The following is a 16,627-nucleotide window of genomic DNA, read 5'->3' on the forward strand; positions in this document are numbered from 1 at the left end:
AGTGGGGTAATTTGTTTTCTTCTTGTTGATCTGTTCTTTATAGATTCTAGATATTAGTGCTTTGTCAGATGCTTAGTTTGCTCATATTTTCTCCTATTTTGTAGAGTGTCTGTTCACTCTGTTGATAGTTTATTTTGCTATGCAGAAGCTCTTTAGTTTAATTAGGTCCCACTTGTCTAGTTTTGTTTTTGTTGTGTTTTCTTTTGAGGACTTAGTCATAAATTCTTTGCCTAGGCTGATGTTCAGAAGAGTATTTCCTAGGTTTTCTTCTAGCATTTTTTATAGTTTGAAGTCTTACATGTAAGTCTTTAATCCATCTTGAGTCAGTTTTTGTAGATGGTGAGAGGCAGGGGTCAAGTTTCATTCTTCTGCATATAGTTAGCCAATTTTCCCAGCACCATTTGTTAAATAGGATGGAAATGACATATCTTAAAATTTAAAATTACCAAACAGATCACTTAGAATAAATTTTCAACATGACAAAATGTTGACTTCACCGTTTAATTTTTACATCAGTCCTTTTGGTTCATTCAAAGCATAGATATGTTGTTCGGTTTTTTTGGATAGAATATTAACTCATGGAGAAAATGAGGGAAAAAGTCAAGATCTTAGATGCTAATATTTTTTAATGACAATAAATTTATTTAGATAAACTCTGAAATGATAACTAAGTCAATGTGAAACCTCCATTGCATTTACATAGAATTTTTTAAGAAATATAAACCACCTGGTAACAATAGAAGGATAATAAGAACAGATAACATACAAAATATATACTCGGTGACAGGCACTCTCCTAAGATCCTTACATATATCATATTATGTCATTTCTTTTTTTTTTGAAACAAAATTTCGCTCTTGTTGCCCGGGCTGGAGTGCAACGGCACGATCTCCGCTCACCACAATCTCCGCCCCCCAGGTTCGAACGATTCTCCTGCCTCAACCTGCCAAGTAGCTGGGATTATAGGCATGCGCCACCATGCCCAGCTAATTTTGTATTTTTAGTAGAGATGGGGTTTCTCCATGTTGGTCAGGCTGGTCTCAAACTACTGACTTCAGATTATCCTCCTGCCTCAGCCTCCCAAAGTGCTGGGATTACAGGCGTGAACCACCATGCCCGGCCTATGTCATTTAATTTTTACAATAATCTTATAAGGTAGGTACTATTATTATTTTACAGGTGAGAAATTGAAGCACAGAGAAATTAAGTTAGCTTGCCCAAGTTCATAGCCAGCAAGTGATAGTAACCTACTCTAAAACTACCAGTTTAAATATGGCTAAATTTAAAACTGTGCCTGTGAGGTGAACTAGACATTGTACTTGATGCTAGAGGGGGATATACAAAGATTCTTTCTTTGAAGATTTTGAAATCTAGACAAACATCATAAAATGTTAAATACTAATACAAGAGTGAAATAAAAATTCCAGACAATCTTTATAAATATCTACCAAAGAATGATTTAACTTCCTTAAACTTTCTGTTTAAACAGATTTTCAGTAGTACTCTATATAAATGAGAACATGTAATTTCTAATTCCATCATTGTTAAAATTTTTCGCTGCAGTTAATGATTTCTACAGGAAGTTATGTTTATACAATAGCCAAAACATATGCCTATGAGCAAAAATCAACAATATCCTGGGTTAAGTAAGTGTATTTCACATTATTGTACTGAACCCACTCTTCAGTTCCACCTTAGCCAGATTATCTGTTTCTATAATTAGCCATCATGGAAAGGCACCCCCTGTAGGTAGGAATTTCAGGCACATCTGGCAGCCAGCTGCACAGGACATCTGCACATCTGCTCTCATGAAAGCCCTGTGCCTGCACTTATATTGATGGGTATAACCAGGCATCTCAGAGACAATTCGGTTGGTGAAAATCATATTATTTTTATCCAAATTGATGAGACGGACTGAAGATTTTGCAACCACTGAGAACACCGTATTGAAAAAAAATTAATTTATCTCTTTGTACCTGAAAACATGGACTGACTAACCTTTCCATTTTTCAACCAATTATTTTGACATCTTTTAAATGCAGTCAGAAGATAAATGCTGCTCCATTTCCTTGTTTTTCATTTTTCTTGGCCTCCGTCCAGATGTGGGTATAAATGTTACTTTGTATAAAATGGAGCTGGTTGGAAGTGCTTAATTTTCATGAGGGTAAGGACATAAATGTCTTGCATTAGTTCTTCTATCAGTTACAGTAAAACCTTTTTCAGTCTTTTTTTTCTTTTTTCTTTTCTTTTTTTTTTTTTTTGGAGACCGAGTCTCGCCGTCTCTGTTGCCTAGGCTGGAGTGCAGTGGTGTGATCTTGGCTCACTGCAAGCTCTGCCTCCCGGGATCACGCCATTCTCCTGTCTCAGTCTCCCAAGTAGCTGGGACCACAGGTGCCCACCACCATGCCTGGCTAATTTTTTGTATTTTTAGTAGAGACGGGATTTCACCGTGTTAGCCAGGATGGTCTCGATCTCCTGACCTCATGATCCGCCTGCCTCGGTCTCCCAAAGTGCTGGGATTACAGACTTGAGCCACCACGCCTGTCCCCTTTTCAGTCTTTTTTAGGAGTTGGTGACTTGTTTGATGCTGTTAAGTTAACATCAACTTCTGTTACAGGTAACCTCTCAAATCTCAGTAGCTTCATCCAGTGGAAGCTTATCTCTCGTTCACATAAAGTCACTCACTGGTGGGAACCCTGGCAGATAAGAGAAGACAAGACAGGATGTGAACAATTGAACAGACAGCTTTTCTGAGCTCTGCGTGGGAGGGACACAGCCCCTTCCGCTGGCCAGAAGGCTCGTGACCTTACAGAGCTTCAGAAGGTGGGGACAACGAAGGCAGGGGCTGGCAGACGTAGTCCCCAACTTTACAGCATGGAAGGGGACGGCAAATTTTTCGGTGAAAGGCCAAGTAGCCACCTCTGCTACAAGTACTAAATCCTGAGAAATTATATATTACAAAGGGTGAACTCTGAACAGGTCTTTACAAAGAAGTGTTTTGGCCGGGCGCGGTGGCTCAAGCCTGTAATCCCAGCACTTTGGGAGGCTGAGAGGGGCGGATCGCGAAGTCAGGAGATCCAGACCATCCTGGCTAACACGGTGAAACCCCGTCTCTACTAAAAAACACAAAAAACTAGCCGGGCGAGGTGGCGGGCGCCTGTAGTCCCAGCTACTGGGGAGGCTGAGGCAGGAGAATGAGGTGAACCCGGGAGGCGGAGCTTGCAGTGAGCTGAGATCCCACCACTGCACTCCAGCCTGGGCAACAGAGGGAGACTCCGTCTCAAAAAACAGAAATAAATAAATAAATAAATAAATACATGTTTTATGGAGCTTGCGTAGAGCGACTAATTTCAGTAAAAGAAATTGTATCTATTGATCGAGCACCTACTATGAACAAGTCTCTTGATATACCCAGTGGAAAAATGGGGACAGTGGGGACAGATACAAAGATGAATGAAACATGGTCTGTCTCTCCATGAAGCATGGCAAGGAAATGAATGAAATTTTGTGTACATTATATACGATCTATAAGATGTAATTTAAAACATAATTTTACCTATAGAAAAAGGAACAAGAAAAATATTTGTAAAGGAAATATTTGCTTTATTTTCTGGTTAACATTTTCACCATTGAATATTTTAAAAACACAAAAAGGCACAAGAAAAAAAAAACAAACTTTCAGTGTCCCTAATCTTATCACACAGAGATATTCACTGTGAACATTTTTCCTTTTGATATTACGTATACACACATTTGAAAAGTTAATGTATGAGGATCTTTTTCAAAGTACTGAAGTTAAGAACATCAGTTGACCTGAATTAACTTATTTGTAATCATGAAGAAATCCTAGAAAGAAAGCCAAAATAAACTGTTTTTCTCTGCTGGTATCTGGGGCACTAAGGTCCATGATTTATCATTAAAAGAGGAGGGGCAGAGGAATGGTTACACCAGCTTTCTTTTTTCACTTCAAATTTTTACTCTGAAACAACCTTTAAACACCCAACAAATAAATGAAAACATGTTGCTGCATCAAAACCATCATCAAAATGCACTGAAATACCCTTCATTATTCAACCTACAGTATGTGCAAGTGCCACCAGAATGTGTTGTAGGAGAAATGACTGAAAGGCCAGGGGGTATTAGGAGAACGTTTTTGGCAGGAATAACTGTCCAAAGGCAATCGGGCTAAGCTAGGAGTTCTCCATCACTAAAGAACTTGGAGCAAAATCTGGAAGACCTCTCCTCTGGAATGCTGAAGAGGGGATCCAAGTATTGGGCAGGAGATAGAGAGGTGCCCTAAAATCCTTTCCCACCCAGGGTACATAGATCCATACCCCATAGGGTCCTGCAGGAGAGGGTCTGAAGCAGACCTTATTTGGGCTGTTTGGGATTACACAGCCTTCCATAAAACTGGCCAAATCAGAAGATCTCCTAGTTAGCTTGTTGTCCAGAAACAGGCTTTCCTAGCTCTGCGGAGGTTAGGAGTTAAAAGCATCACTGTTGGCTCCCCAGACACTGCTGGGACTCAAGTGGGTGCAAGAGTGAAGGAGAAGGTGGGAAGGAGATGGAGAAGCAGGAAGGAAGGAAGCCACAGGTGTCACCTTTTCAGGAGGCTCAGAAGTAGCCCCAGTGCCCTATAAATAAAGGGTTGGTGTGAGGACCAATCAACTCCTTATTTCTGTTTGGCAGCTACCTACCTCTTCCCTAATTTTCTCTTATTTCAGGTCTGGCTGCAGCAAAATGGCCCAAATTGATCTCGAATCTTTCTGATTTAGGCCATGGAGACACAACTGATACTGTATGGAAGGAATGTTAAGAAGAGATACTTCTTTGCCACATCATGAATTCTCATTCTGTCATTCTCATCCTTTGACTGGCTGCTTTGATCAAATGAGTGGAACTCTAACTTTGAACAGAGAAAAACAGGGTCAGTAAATTGTGCCATCACACAGGTAAAATACCTAAACTACTCACAGTGTTTTGATTTAATTGGCTGTTGACATTATAGAATGTTGTTTACTCTTCTTTCCTTTGTCTACTCCCCAGCCAACAACACAGTCAACCTTAGCTGCTTTGAAAACAAATGAAAATTCCAATATGGTTTGAAATAAAATTGCATCACAAACAATCGGTAGGTGTTTTTCAAAGTGGTTTCAGGGAAGTGCCACGGAGTAAGCAGGCGACCACCGAGGCTGCTAAAATATTTCCTGTCCTGACCAGGGTTGCGTTTCTGGAGAATATTTAACAGGGAGGGTTTTAATGCTTTTAAAGATGTTGAAACTAAAGAACAAATATTGACCAGAGGGCACCACAACTCTCCTGAAAGAGAGTAAAATACATCCTTTATAAAATGAAAAACTACTTGGATGAATTATTCCAAAATTCCTGCACAAGTGGACCTCAGAGGGCTGATGGAGGGGCCAATTTGGCACGGCCAGGGCCTGGGCACTCACGCACCAGGGAGCCTCGCGGGTACCCTCTCGCTCTGTGAGGCCACGGTCTTCCCGCCAGGTTGACTCGAGCCTCCTGCCAGAGCCACTGGCCCCGGAGGCCACCCCAGACCGCAGCTGGCGGCCGCTGGCACGAGTGCAGGGTAACTGAGCCAGGGCCGCTGGCGCGTTTGGCCTGGCCGAGGCCAACCCGCGCGGCCGCTCCACCGTGCCCGGGGCTGTCCTGGAGGTGAGGCCGGCCCACGGGGACCCTGCCCACGCCCGGGCGCCGGTGAGTCAGGGCGCGTTATGCAAGTGCCCCCGGCGCCTCCCCTTCGGTCTTTCACCCCGCGCGGTTACGAAAGCGCGACCCCCTCCCCCCGGCGCTATAAAGCAGCGGGGCGGCCGCGGCGCGCTCGCCTCCCTAGCTCCACGCGCGCCCGGACGCGGCGGCCAGGCTTGAGCGCGGTTCCCCTCCCGGTGGTGAGCCGTGGCCGGGGCCTCGGGGCCGGCGGCGGGATGGGCCGGGGTGGGGTGGGGTGGGATACGGCGGCCCGGGGGTCGGCTGCCGGGCACTGACGGAGGCGCATCTCCCGCAGGGCGGATTCCTGGGCAAGATGAAGTGGGTGTGGGCGCTCTTGCTGCTGGCGGCGCTGGGCAGCGGCGGGGCGGAGCGCGACTGCCGAGTGAGCAGCTTCCGAGTCAAGGAGAACTTCGACAAGGCTCGCGTAGGTATCGGCCCAGGGGGCCCGGGCGACCCGGACGGCCCAGGTCCCCACCCCTATCCCCGCCCTCCCCGCGGCCCGCTGTGCGCCCCCGGACACCAAACCCCTGCTGTTGTCATCCTTCTCACAGTTCTCCGGGACCTGGTACGCCATGGCCAAGAAGGACCCCGAGGGCCTCTTTCTGCAGGACAACATCGTCGCGGAGTTCTCCGTGGACGAGACCGGCCAGATGAGCGCCACGGCCAAGGGCCGAGTCCGTCTTTTGAAGTCAGTGGCCGCCCGGGCAGCTGAGCCCTTTGCACCCTAGGGTCCTTTCAGGACCCTGCCTGCTGATCGCCACGTGGGGACTGTGAAGGGAAGGGAGCACCAGGTGGGTGGAGGGAGGGAGGAAGCCCTTTGCCCAGCTTGGCTGAGGATCCCCTTGGCTTTTGCAGTAACTGGGACGTGTGTGCAGACATGGTGGGCACCTTCACAGACACGGAGGACCCTGCCAAGTTCAAGATGAAGTACTGGGGCGTAGCCTCCTTTCTCCAGAAAGGAAGTGAGTAGTCAGCTCTTTGGGACTGTCTTGGGAATGGGGCCCCTACGGGGCCAAATCGCTGAGTTTCTTCTCCAGAGGTACCTACCCTTAGAAAGAATGGCCTGCGGAAAGGTCTGGAAGTGGCAGGAACCCACCACACCGCCTGAAGTTAGGGGGACAAGATTGGGAGCAGCTACCTGCCCCCGCCCCAACCCTCAGCTCAAGAAACCTGGCCTAAGCTCAAAAGGACCTTTCGGTTTGTTAGGTGTCATTTTCCCCACCAGCCACTGTGCCAAGGTGTGTGCCTTCTCCATGCTTTCTCCTCCTGCCTTCCACATCTCCACTCCACCTAGCTCTGCGTTTCCTCGGTCTCTTTGGGCTGAATCCCTGAGACAGCTTGACTATCTGGGGCTCCCGCAGAGGCCAAGAGAGCCCTATCCAAGGTTGAAGGGAGCACTACGCATAGGGATGGATCCCTTCGAAGTGCCTGGCCTGCCCATGCTGAGGTTCTGAGCCAGACACAGTGTGCCGTGGCGGTGGCCTCTTCCCTTTCCCCTAAGCTGTGAAATTCAGATGTGGAGGGGAGTGATGTTGAGGACTTGTAGAAGAACACCCTAAAATTTGGACTAATCATGAGAAAACAGTGTCTACATGCTTTTTTCCCCCCATTATTCCCCCCATTTATCCTAAGTTTCAAATCGGGAATCTACTTGGTAGCTAGAGAATAATGCAGGCCAGGGGGCACATATCATGGAATCTTAGAGAGGGAGAGTTAACCTTTTGGAGGGGGTTCAATATGCAGATAAATACACTGAGGCCAAGAGAACTTTGCCCAAGGACATGCAACAAGTTTGTTAAAGCCAATGTCAGAAGCCAGGCTTCCAAATCTCAGGCCAGGATTAGGTGGCCCTGAACTACAGGGACTCCTAATCCAGACCAGCTTTTGCAGAGTATTGTTTGAGCTCTTCTGTGAGATAGGACCAAGGGTTGTTCAGGGAGACTCTCTCTGCTCAGTGATCCAGGGTAGAAGTGTCCTTTATTGTAACCCCTTGCTCACCATATATGGCATACGCTCTTGGACTTCCTCCACAGTTGTGTGTTGGATGAAATTGCATTTAAAAATTTTTTTTTTAGAGACAAGGCTTCACTGTCACCCAGGCTGGAGTGCAGTGGCGCCATCATGGCTCACTGAAGCCTCAACCTCCTGGGCTCAAGCAATCCTACTGCCTCAGCCTCCCGAGTAGCTGGAACTACAGGCATGGGCCACCATGCCCGGCTAATTTTTGTATTTTTTGTGGAGTCAGGGTCTCCCCAGGTTGCCCAAGCTGGTCTTGATCTCCTGGGCTCAAACCATCCTCCCATCTCGGTCTTCCAAAGTGCTGGGATTACAAGTGTGAGCCACCATACCTGGTAGAGAAAAAGCGTGGAAGCTTTATTTTTATTTATTATCGTTGGAATTAATAAAAATTATTTCAAATAGTGCAGCAAAACTTCCCAAAGTGATTTATCTAGAGTAAAATACACTTTTCTGATAATGGATTACAAAAATCAATACCAGAGATACAAGATTCCTAATCTTTAGAAAGAGGAAACACATATGCTGTATAGCACTTTGAGATGTTCTCCTTAATAGACTAGGATTCTGTTGGCAGTGCCTTTAGGGACAGGGTCAGAGAGGACCCAAGGAGAAGGGAGCATTTTGTTTCTTGCCTCATCCCCCTATCAAACCAGATTAGTTTGCTTTTGCCTCTTGTATATTGATATTTTATCAGGATTTCATTTGGAGGGGGAAAAAGTATTGGAATCTTGAAAGTGATTGCTGCAGATGTTAAGTGAGATGACTATAATATGGAAGGCTTCAGGATAAATTCCTTCTTAGGTTACATTTCAAAAAAGAAGCTGTGCAGTGTTGTAGTTAAGCCCACCCGGTTAAAATTAGACCTCCTGAGTTCATATTCCAACTCCACCACTACCTGTTCCTTCACTTCTTTGTGCCTGTTTCCTCATCTGCAAAATGAAGTGATCATAGAACCTACCTCATGGGGTTGTGTTACAAGATGCAATGAGTTGACAGGCAGAAAGTACTCAGAACATTGCCTGAGACATGAGTTCTTTGTAAGTGTTTGATATGATGGCTGCCTAGTTATCTCCCTGGTCATGAAATCATAGCTTTAGATTCTGGGTCTAGAATGGAAGGACCCACGGACACCGCTGGGTTCAAGTCTCTTGTTTTAGAAGTGAAGAAACAGGCCCATAGAGAAGTGCCTGGCTCAAGGGCACACAGTGAATTTTTGGCACTTAGTGACACCTCTTAACCCAGGGCTTGTAAAAAGGCACAAACTATCCCTGTGTTTTCTGAGTATCTCGCAAATGGCATGGTTTGATGCACCTACCTTGCTCTGTTTTACATGCTTGTTTTGGGGTCCTCTTAACAAACTCTACTTTCATTCCTCATGCCAGTTTCTTCCCTGACCATGGTCTTACTTTAAACGCTGACTTGGACAGAGGGATGTGAAGGCCACTCCAAGAGTGGCCTGCATCCTCAGCCTCTCCCCTGCTCCACACACTGCATCTCACCAAATGGATGTGTTTAAAATGAAGTACACTTAAGGAGAGAAAGTAACTCAGGGCCAAATGATCACGAAATTTGTTGTCAAATTATTTAAAAATTAAATGTGATCAATCTCTACAGTTGAACATGAATGTCAGTGTTAACAGACTAATGTGGCTTGCTGCTCCAGCCTTGGGCATGCTCAGTACTGGTCTTCCCTTCTGGCTCCACCAGCAGCAAGCAGGATGTCTCAGGGGTTGAGGATACTACAATCAGCAGGTCTTGGTTGAATACAGGCTAGCCTCCCTGAGATTTGACTTCCTTCACTGTGAAATGGGGATAAAGAATAGTTTCTATTTCATAGAATCATTGGAAGGACTAATAAAGGTAATTTGTGAAAATGCTTAGCCTAGTGCCTAGTAAGTGCCCAATAAATATTAGCTATGATCATCACTGTTTTGTGCTCTTGCAGAAAGACATGGACAGACTCTCCTTTTGTCCTTCTGTCAGATAAAGTCTATCACTCTGCTGGTAAAGGGGCTCTTGTCAGGCTGGATAATAATGCAGGCCTGAGTGTTTACATGAGGGTTTCTCAAAGTCAGAGTTCCTGTTCCATCCATATCTAAATCAACTACGGTGCTTGTTAAAAAGTGCACATTTCTGGACCCAAACCCAGAATTATTGAGTCAGACATTCTAAGGGCAGGGCCCTGGAGTCTGAATTTTAAGTATGCTCCTTGGGTATGCTGTTTCTGCACAACGAAGTTTGAGAACCACTGGTCTAGATAATCCAATCTGAAGAGTTATCTTGGCTTACTCAGGTGTCAAGGCCTCAGACTCCACTCACTTTTCTGGGACCTGTTGGGGTATTTTGACAATTCATCAGAAATAGCATTCAATCTGTTGCCTGGCTGGCTCAGCTAGACTGTTAGGCCTGAGAACCACAGGGAGCTTCCCACCCAGTCTTGCTGCTTTAGGTGATTGGAGCATGCAGGTTTAGGGAGCTGAAAGGACACATGCCAGGCCCACAGCAGTGAGCAACAGAACAGACCCATGGAATCAGGTTGCCTGAGACCCAAGGGGCCCACCATCTGGCAATGGATCAGGTTGCCTTGAGGACACAAGAGGCCCACCATCTGGCATCAGATATTCCTTCTCAGACCTTGTCCTCTTCACAACTCACAGAGGCAGGGCTGAGCCACTGAGTTTATATGTATTCCTCAAGGCTGAAATGTAAGCCATGAAGAGTAAGGGTAAATGAAAAGTGGTAAAAATACCAACGAAGGCAGGAGAGGAAAGAACGTTAATTAGAGTGTATGCGTGGCCGGGCGCCATGGCTCGTGCTTGTAATCCCAGCACTTTGGGAGGCTGAGGCAGGAGGGTAACTTGAGGCCAGCCCCCAAGTAGCGGGGATCACAGACACATGCCACCCCACCCAGCTAATTATTTTCATTTTTCATAGAGACCAGGTGTCACTATGTTGCCCAGCACCCTCTACCAAGCATTTTCTTTGGTTTTGGTTTTGGGACCGGCAGTCCAAACCTCTAAACCAGTCTGTGTAGGTACAGTGTAGACACAGCTGCAGCGTGACCCCGCTTCCTAGGATGATAGAGGGAGGCAGGGGCTCCCAGCCACACAGCCACTGCTCTCTGTCCCTAGGTCCACTGCATGTGGTTAACTGCAGTCTGGAAATGGCTCAGGGTGTCTGGTTCTCCAGAGGAGCCCTGCCCAGCTGCTGGGTGTGAGGAGGTTGGAGAACCAACCTCATTCTTGCAGTGCTCTGGCAGTTCATCTCTTGCAAATACTCTTGAAAGGGAGAGCCTGGTCAAGGTCGCTATGAATTAAATTCTTCGTCTTTGAATTATTCAGCCAAAAGAGCCTGGAGATTAACCAAACCAACTTAGGCCTTCTTTTAAAATCAAGAACAGTAGCCAATTTTGCTAAATCCAACTATTGAAAGTTACTTAATTCCTCTGTCAAAATTTACATACTGGCGACCATTTTAGGGAAAAAAAAAAGTTAAGCTGCCGATCCGCCAAGCTAATAGCTGCCTGGATCATGAGTCGAGGCAACATTTCAAAGGCAAGTGTTTTTGTGTCTGAGGGTTCCTGTGACAGACACTGTGATCCTCGTAACCAGGGAAGGAATGACTTCATCCAAGGATGAGGAAGACCACCCAGAACTCTGGAGCCCGTGAGGGGAGTCAGTGGTTAGGGTGAGGCCCAGCAGGCAGCCCTGTGGCTTCTGTTCCCGGCCTTTCTGCTGAATAACTTTATGGTCCCTGCGGAACAGTCATGGTTCTGGAACATCTCCTCAACCCCACCTCTGACACTGTCACCCTGGAACAGCCTCAAGGCACAGGAGTGGCTCATTTATCTGGCAGGCCTAGGGTGAGTTGAAGAGAGGGGCTCCACACCCACTCCTGGGACAGTCCCCCTGCAGAGCCTGGGTTTGGGCTGAGCCCCATCCTAGGCTGGCACTCCAGGGGTTCTCAGAGAGGCACACCCGGAAGCGACTTAGGGCCAGCATTCCAGAAGGTCTTACACCCTCTAACGCTGGGGGATCCAGTTCCCTCTGCGCTTCTCCAACTAGAATACTGCAGAGGGAGCATCACCCCTTGCTCCAACACCTAGGCCTGAGATGGAGACACAAAGCCTTTTTCTTTCTTGCCCCTCCCCCGCCAGCGTGCTGATTGTCTGGACACAGCGTGGTGTAGAGGTGAAGCATGCGGACTCTGGGATCACACTCCCTTCCTTGAATCCCAGTTCTGCCCTGCTCTTTGTAACCCTAGGTAAATTATTAAGTATCTCTGTGCCTCAGAAGTTAAGTATCTCTGTTTCCTCACCTGTAAAGAAGGGGATGACAGTGTGCACTTTTGGATCAATGTGAGAGGTAACCGAGAAAACAAATGGGAAGTGTCCATGCAGTGACTGGCACATAATTAAGTGCTCAGAAAGTCCCAATCATGGTATTATGTCAACAAGAAGGTTAAATTAAGTAGAGATGTGGCACTTTTATCTGAATATAGTGTAACACTGTTCTTTCTCTGTGGCAAATCACTCACATACATTCTTTTTTTCTTTTCCTTTTTATTTTTTTTTTAAGACAGAGTCTCATTCTCACTCAGGCTGGAGTGCAGTGGTGCAAACCTAGCTCACTGTAGCCTTGACCTCCTGGGCTCAAAGCAATCCTCCCACCTCAGCCCCCAAGTAGCGGAGACCACAGACACATGCTACCCCACCCAGCTAATTATTTTCATTTTTCATAGAGACCAGGTGTCATTATGTTGCCCAGGTTGGTCTCAAACTCCTGGCCTCAAGTTACCCTCCTGCCTCAGCCTCCCAAAGTGCTGGGATTACAAGCACGAGCCACGGTGCCCGGCCACGCATACACTCTAATTAACGTTCTTTCCTCTCCTGCCTTCGTTGATATTTTTACCACTTTCATTTACCCTTACTCTTCATGGCTTACATTTCAGCCTTGAGGAATACATAGAAACTCAGTGGCTCAGCCCTGCCTCTGTGAGTTGTGAAGAGGACAAGGTCTGAGAAGGAATATCTGATGCCAGATGGTGGGCCTCTTGTGTCCTCAAGGCAAACCTACTCTTTGCCAGCACAGAGAAGTGAGTAGCGTTAGTAAGCAGAATTAGGATGGAGCCAGAGAAGCCATGATCATGGGCGTGGCATCCTCCAGAGGCCTGAGAGAGCAGGGGGCAGCGCTGTTAGTGAATTGATTAGGAACCAGCTGATGGAGACTGAGAAAGACTTAAGCCAATGTTGGCGGTAACATAAGTTGGTGGCCATCAGGTATCAGGCACAAAAGACACAGATACTATTGGAGAGTAGATGGTGAAGCGACAGTAGGACGGTTTATTCTGTGGTTTTGATGAGCCTACATTATTGGTGGTTCTTGGGAAAGATGCTGTCACATCGACATTTACAGTGACATAGTCACAGGGAGAGATGATTATTGAAATGAATGAGGTTTCCCTGACTACAAGATTCTTTTCGATAAAGGAGAACAAGGCCCTTTCTGATTTGCCAAATTTTGTAAAAGCTGTCAGAATTCTCTGAAGTGTCCTACTTCCTAAGGAAATAAAACCAGCTTCTGGAAGTCACTGTGTTCTCAGGCCTGCTCGTGGGTTTCTCTGACATCTGAGCCCATGAGGGAGAGTCTTTGATCGGCACGATGGCTTTCTGGCTTGCAGATGATGACCACTGGATCATCGACACGGACTACGACACGTATGCCGTGCAGTACTCCTGCCGCCTCCTGAACCTCGACGGCACCTGTGCTGACAGCTACTCCTTCGTGTTTTCCCGGGACCCCAACGGCCTGCCCCCAGAAGCGCAAAAGATTGTAAGGCAGCGGCAGGAGGAGCTGTGCCTGGCCAGGCAGTACAGGCTGATTGTCCACAATGGTGAGCGGGGAGCAGGGAGCAGGGAGCCTCCTGGCTCTTCCTGCCGGGCAGTGGGTTTGGACTTTGGGCCCATGTGCTAGTGAAATTCATTTCATCTGTGCCCCAGAGAAAACAGGGGGTCTTGGGAGCCCCTTTCTGAGGCCAAATCCTGATCCTGCTTGGCCAGATTTTTCACTGACCTTCTCACAGGGCTCATGCAGGTGTGGGTAAAGGCCTTTGTCCAGTTCACTGGCACTAACACTGCAGTGGGCTCTCTTTTCCTTTTATTCTGCTTCCTCGGGCCATTTCTATGGTCACCCCTGGCCAAACTGCCCCAAAAAACCATTTTGACTGAATTCAGATTGTTTGAGATTGAGCAGCCCAGTAAAGAGGTGGGCAGTTCATGTGGCCATTGGTGTAAAAACTCCACAGGGACATCAAGGTAGTAAGCTCCAAAGAGAATGATTTCAACGCACCTTCTTTTTTCTGTATGAAACCAAATAGCCACGACCTTGACTAGCTGGGTTTCCTCAGTTGGGTGTTTTGAGATTCCCTGGAACAACCAAAGGATCTTTTAGGTGATATTACCCTTGTCTGATCTTGATTTTAAAACCAGAAACATTGTGGAGGAAAGAGCTCCATTTAGTTTGAATGGACACCCACTCATTGCTATGGGATACTGGGTTTCAAAAATCCAAATAGAGTAATGCTAAAATGTAGAAAAAATTAAACAAAACGGGCCAGGCGCGGTGGCTTATGCCTGAAATCCCAGCACTTTGGGAGGCCGAGGCGGGCAGATCACATGAGGTCAGGAGTTCAAAACCAGCCTGGACAACATGGTGAAACCCCATTTCTACTAAAAATACAAATATTAGCCAGGCGCAGTGGCATGCACCTGTAATCCCAGCTACTCCGGAAGTTGAGGCAAGAGAATTACTTGAACCCAGGAGGCAGAGGCTGCAGTGAGTTGAGATCCTGCCACTGCACTCCAGCCTGGACAACAGAGCAAGATTCTGCCTCAAAATAATAATAATAATAATAATAATAATAATAATTTAACAAAATGGAGCATTTCTGTTGGTCACGAACTGATCCACTACACCAAACAGATGGGAACTCAGACCAAAATCAAACTGATTTTGAACCTTCACCCTTGAAAATGAAATGTAGGGCCGGCGAGGATTCCGCCACAGCAGGGCACCTTAGGAAGCAGATTATGCTCACTGTACAGATGAGAAAACAGAGGCTGACAATGATGAAGAGAGTTGCCCTAAATCTTTAATAGGTAGCTGAGTTGGATGCATACCTAGAGTTTTGTGACTCTGAAGTCTCTTGTGCCACACCATCTGGTGACACATGACATGAGACATGGAAACACTTTATAAAACCATCACCAGCCAGGCGCAGTGGCTCAAGCCTGTAATCCCAGCACTTTGGGAGGCCGAGACGGGCGGATCATGAGGTCAGGAGATCGAGACCATCCTGGCTAACACGGTGAAACCCCGTCTCTACTAAAAAAAATACAAAAAACTAGCCGGGCGAGGTGGCGGGCGCCTGTAGTCCCAGCTACTGGGGAGGCTGAGGCAGGAGAATGGCATGAACCCGGGAGGCGGAGCTTGCAGTGAGCTGAGATCCGGCCACTGCACTCCAGCCTGGGCGACAGAGCAAGACTCTGTCTCAAAAAAAACAAAAAACAAAAAAATAAAACCATCACCAGTGTGTCCCAGGTCAGGCTGCCTTGGCCCCGACTTCCTGAAAACTGAGGATGGCCCCCGACACTTTGAAATGCAATAAGGCAGACTTAAAAGAGAAATCAAAGGAAGCCCTGTTCATCAGCAGGTGTTATTCTCCCCACCCCCATTATGTCCAGAGAAATTCAGTGGGTTTCAGAAACAGCCTTGAAGGTGTTGATGAATTACAGTCAACTGTAACCTTAAGGGTTGTGATCTGCTGTGATGCATTTGAATTAAGAGACATTTGAATGAAGCCAGCTCCAAGGCCATCATGATGTTCATTATCTACATAAAAACTGGGTCCACTTTCTGTCGTTAATGGCTTTGTTTTGTATTTTCCAGGTTACTGCGATGGCAGATCAGAAAGAAACCTTTTGTAGCAACATCAAGAATCTAGTTTCATCTGAGAACTTCTGATTACTTCTCAGTCTTCAACTCTATTTATCTTAGGAGTTTAATTTGCCCTTCTCTCCCCATCTTCCCTCATTTCCCATAAAACCTTCATTACACGTAAGGATACACGTGGGGGTCAGTGAATCTGCTTGCAGGTAAATGTCTTTCCTGAAAGTTTCTGAGGCTTAAGATTCCAGACTCTGATTCATTAAAATATAGTCACCCGTGTCCTGTGATTTGAGTTTTCATTTGTGTTTGTGTCTGTGCTGCAGATGGACGGGTGGGGTGCACTTCACTTCTTTATACCAGGAGCACGCGGCTCTTTCTGACCTTTGGCCTGTTCGAGCGCCTAATCTCCATTATTAAATACTGGCTTCTCTCAACTTCCTGAAAAGGAGGTTTCCTCTGTCACTTAGGAAAGTCTTACCTACCAGCCTGGCCAAAGCACGGGTGCCAAAAGAGGAAATGAGTAGATAGGTCAGGCCAGTGAGCCCAAGGCCTCAGTCAGCCCTAGGCCTGTGAGGTGGGCTGGCTGGCAGCTCACCAACGCTGGATTTGAGAGGCTGAGCCACAGGGGGCAAGGTGAGCTCTAGGAAGCACTCCTTAGCCCTTTATTGTCTCTAGCACGCAACTCACCTCTTTCAGGTGTAGGCAAAATGTTGAGGGGGAGGACGGAGGCCTCTGGGGAAATCGGAAGCTGGGGCTTTGGAATCTCGATCTATAGGAAAGATCAGAGCACCTGGAGTGCAGGGAGGGGCTGGGTGGGGGTTAAGTAGCAGGGGCTGGGACAGAACACCAACATCCTGCATCATTAGCAGCACGTGGGAACCCTAGTGTATGGGTGCAAGGCCACTTGCCTCAGTTTTTCAGGTGTTCCC

General features: G+C 46.8%; 1 protein-coding gene across 1 annotated transcript; it reads left to right on the forward strand.

The window, feature by feature from the left end:
• Nucleotides 1-5,823: 5,823 nt before the first annotated feature.
• Nucleotides 5,824-15,985, forward strand: RBP4 (retinol binding protein 4). Its single transcript, XM_023226309.2, has 6 exons — nucleotides 5,824-5,912; nucleotides 6,029-6,157; nucleotides 6,285-6,421; nucleotides 6,589-6,695; nucleotides 13,432-13,644; nucleotides 15,699-15,985. Exons 2-6 carry the CDS (start codon nucleotides 6,047-6,049, stop codon nucleotides 15,734-15,736), a joined length of 606 nt encoding a protein of 201 aa, XP_023082077.1. The 5' UTR covers nucleotides 5,824-5,912; nucleotides 6,029-6,046; the 3' UTR covers nucleotides 15,737-15,985.
• The last annotated feature ends 642 nt before the right edge of the window (nucleotides 15,986-16,627 follow it).

This window comes from Piliocolobus tephrosceles, chromosome 9 (assembly GCF_002776525.5).
Source record: "Piliocolobus tephrosceles isolate RC106 chromosome 9, ASM277652v3, whole genome shotgun sequence".
Classification (NCBI taxonomy): domain Eukaryota; kingdom Metazoa; phylum Chordata; class Mammalia; order Primates; family Cercopithecidae; genus Piliocolobus; species Piliocolobus tephrosceles.

Coding starts and splice junctions, on each gene's coding strand:
- RBP4 (XM_023226309.2), top strand. CDS start 6,047: ATGAAGTGGGTGTGGGCGCTCTTGCTGCTGGCGGCGCTGGGCAGCGGC. Junction 6,422..6,588: donor GGCCGAGTCCGTCTTTTGAA/GTCAGTGGCCGC, acceptor TGGCTTTTGCAG/TAACTGGGACGTGTGTGCAG. Junction 13,645..15,698: donor CAGGCTGATTGTCCACAATG/GTGAGCGGGGAG, acceptor TGTATTTTCCAG/GTTACTGCGATGGCAGATCA.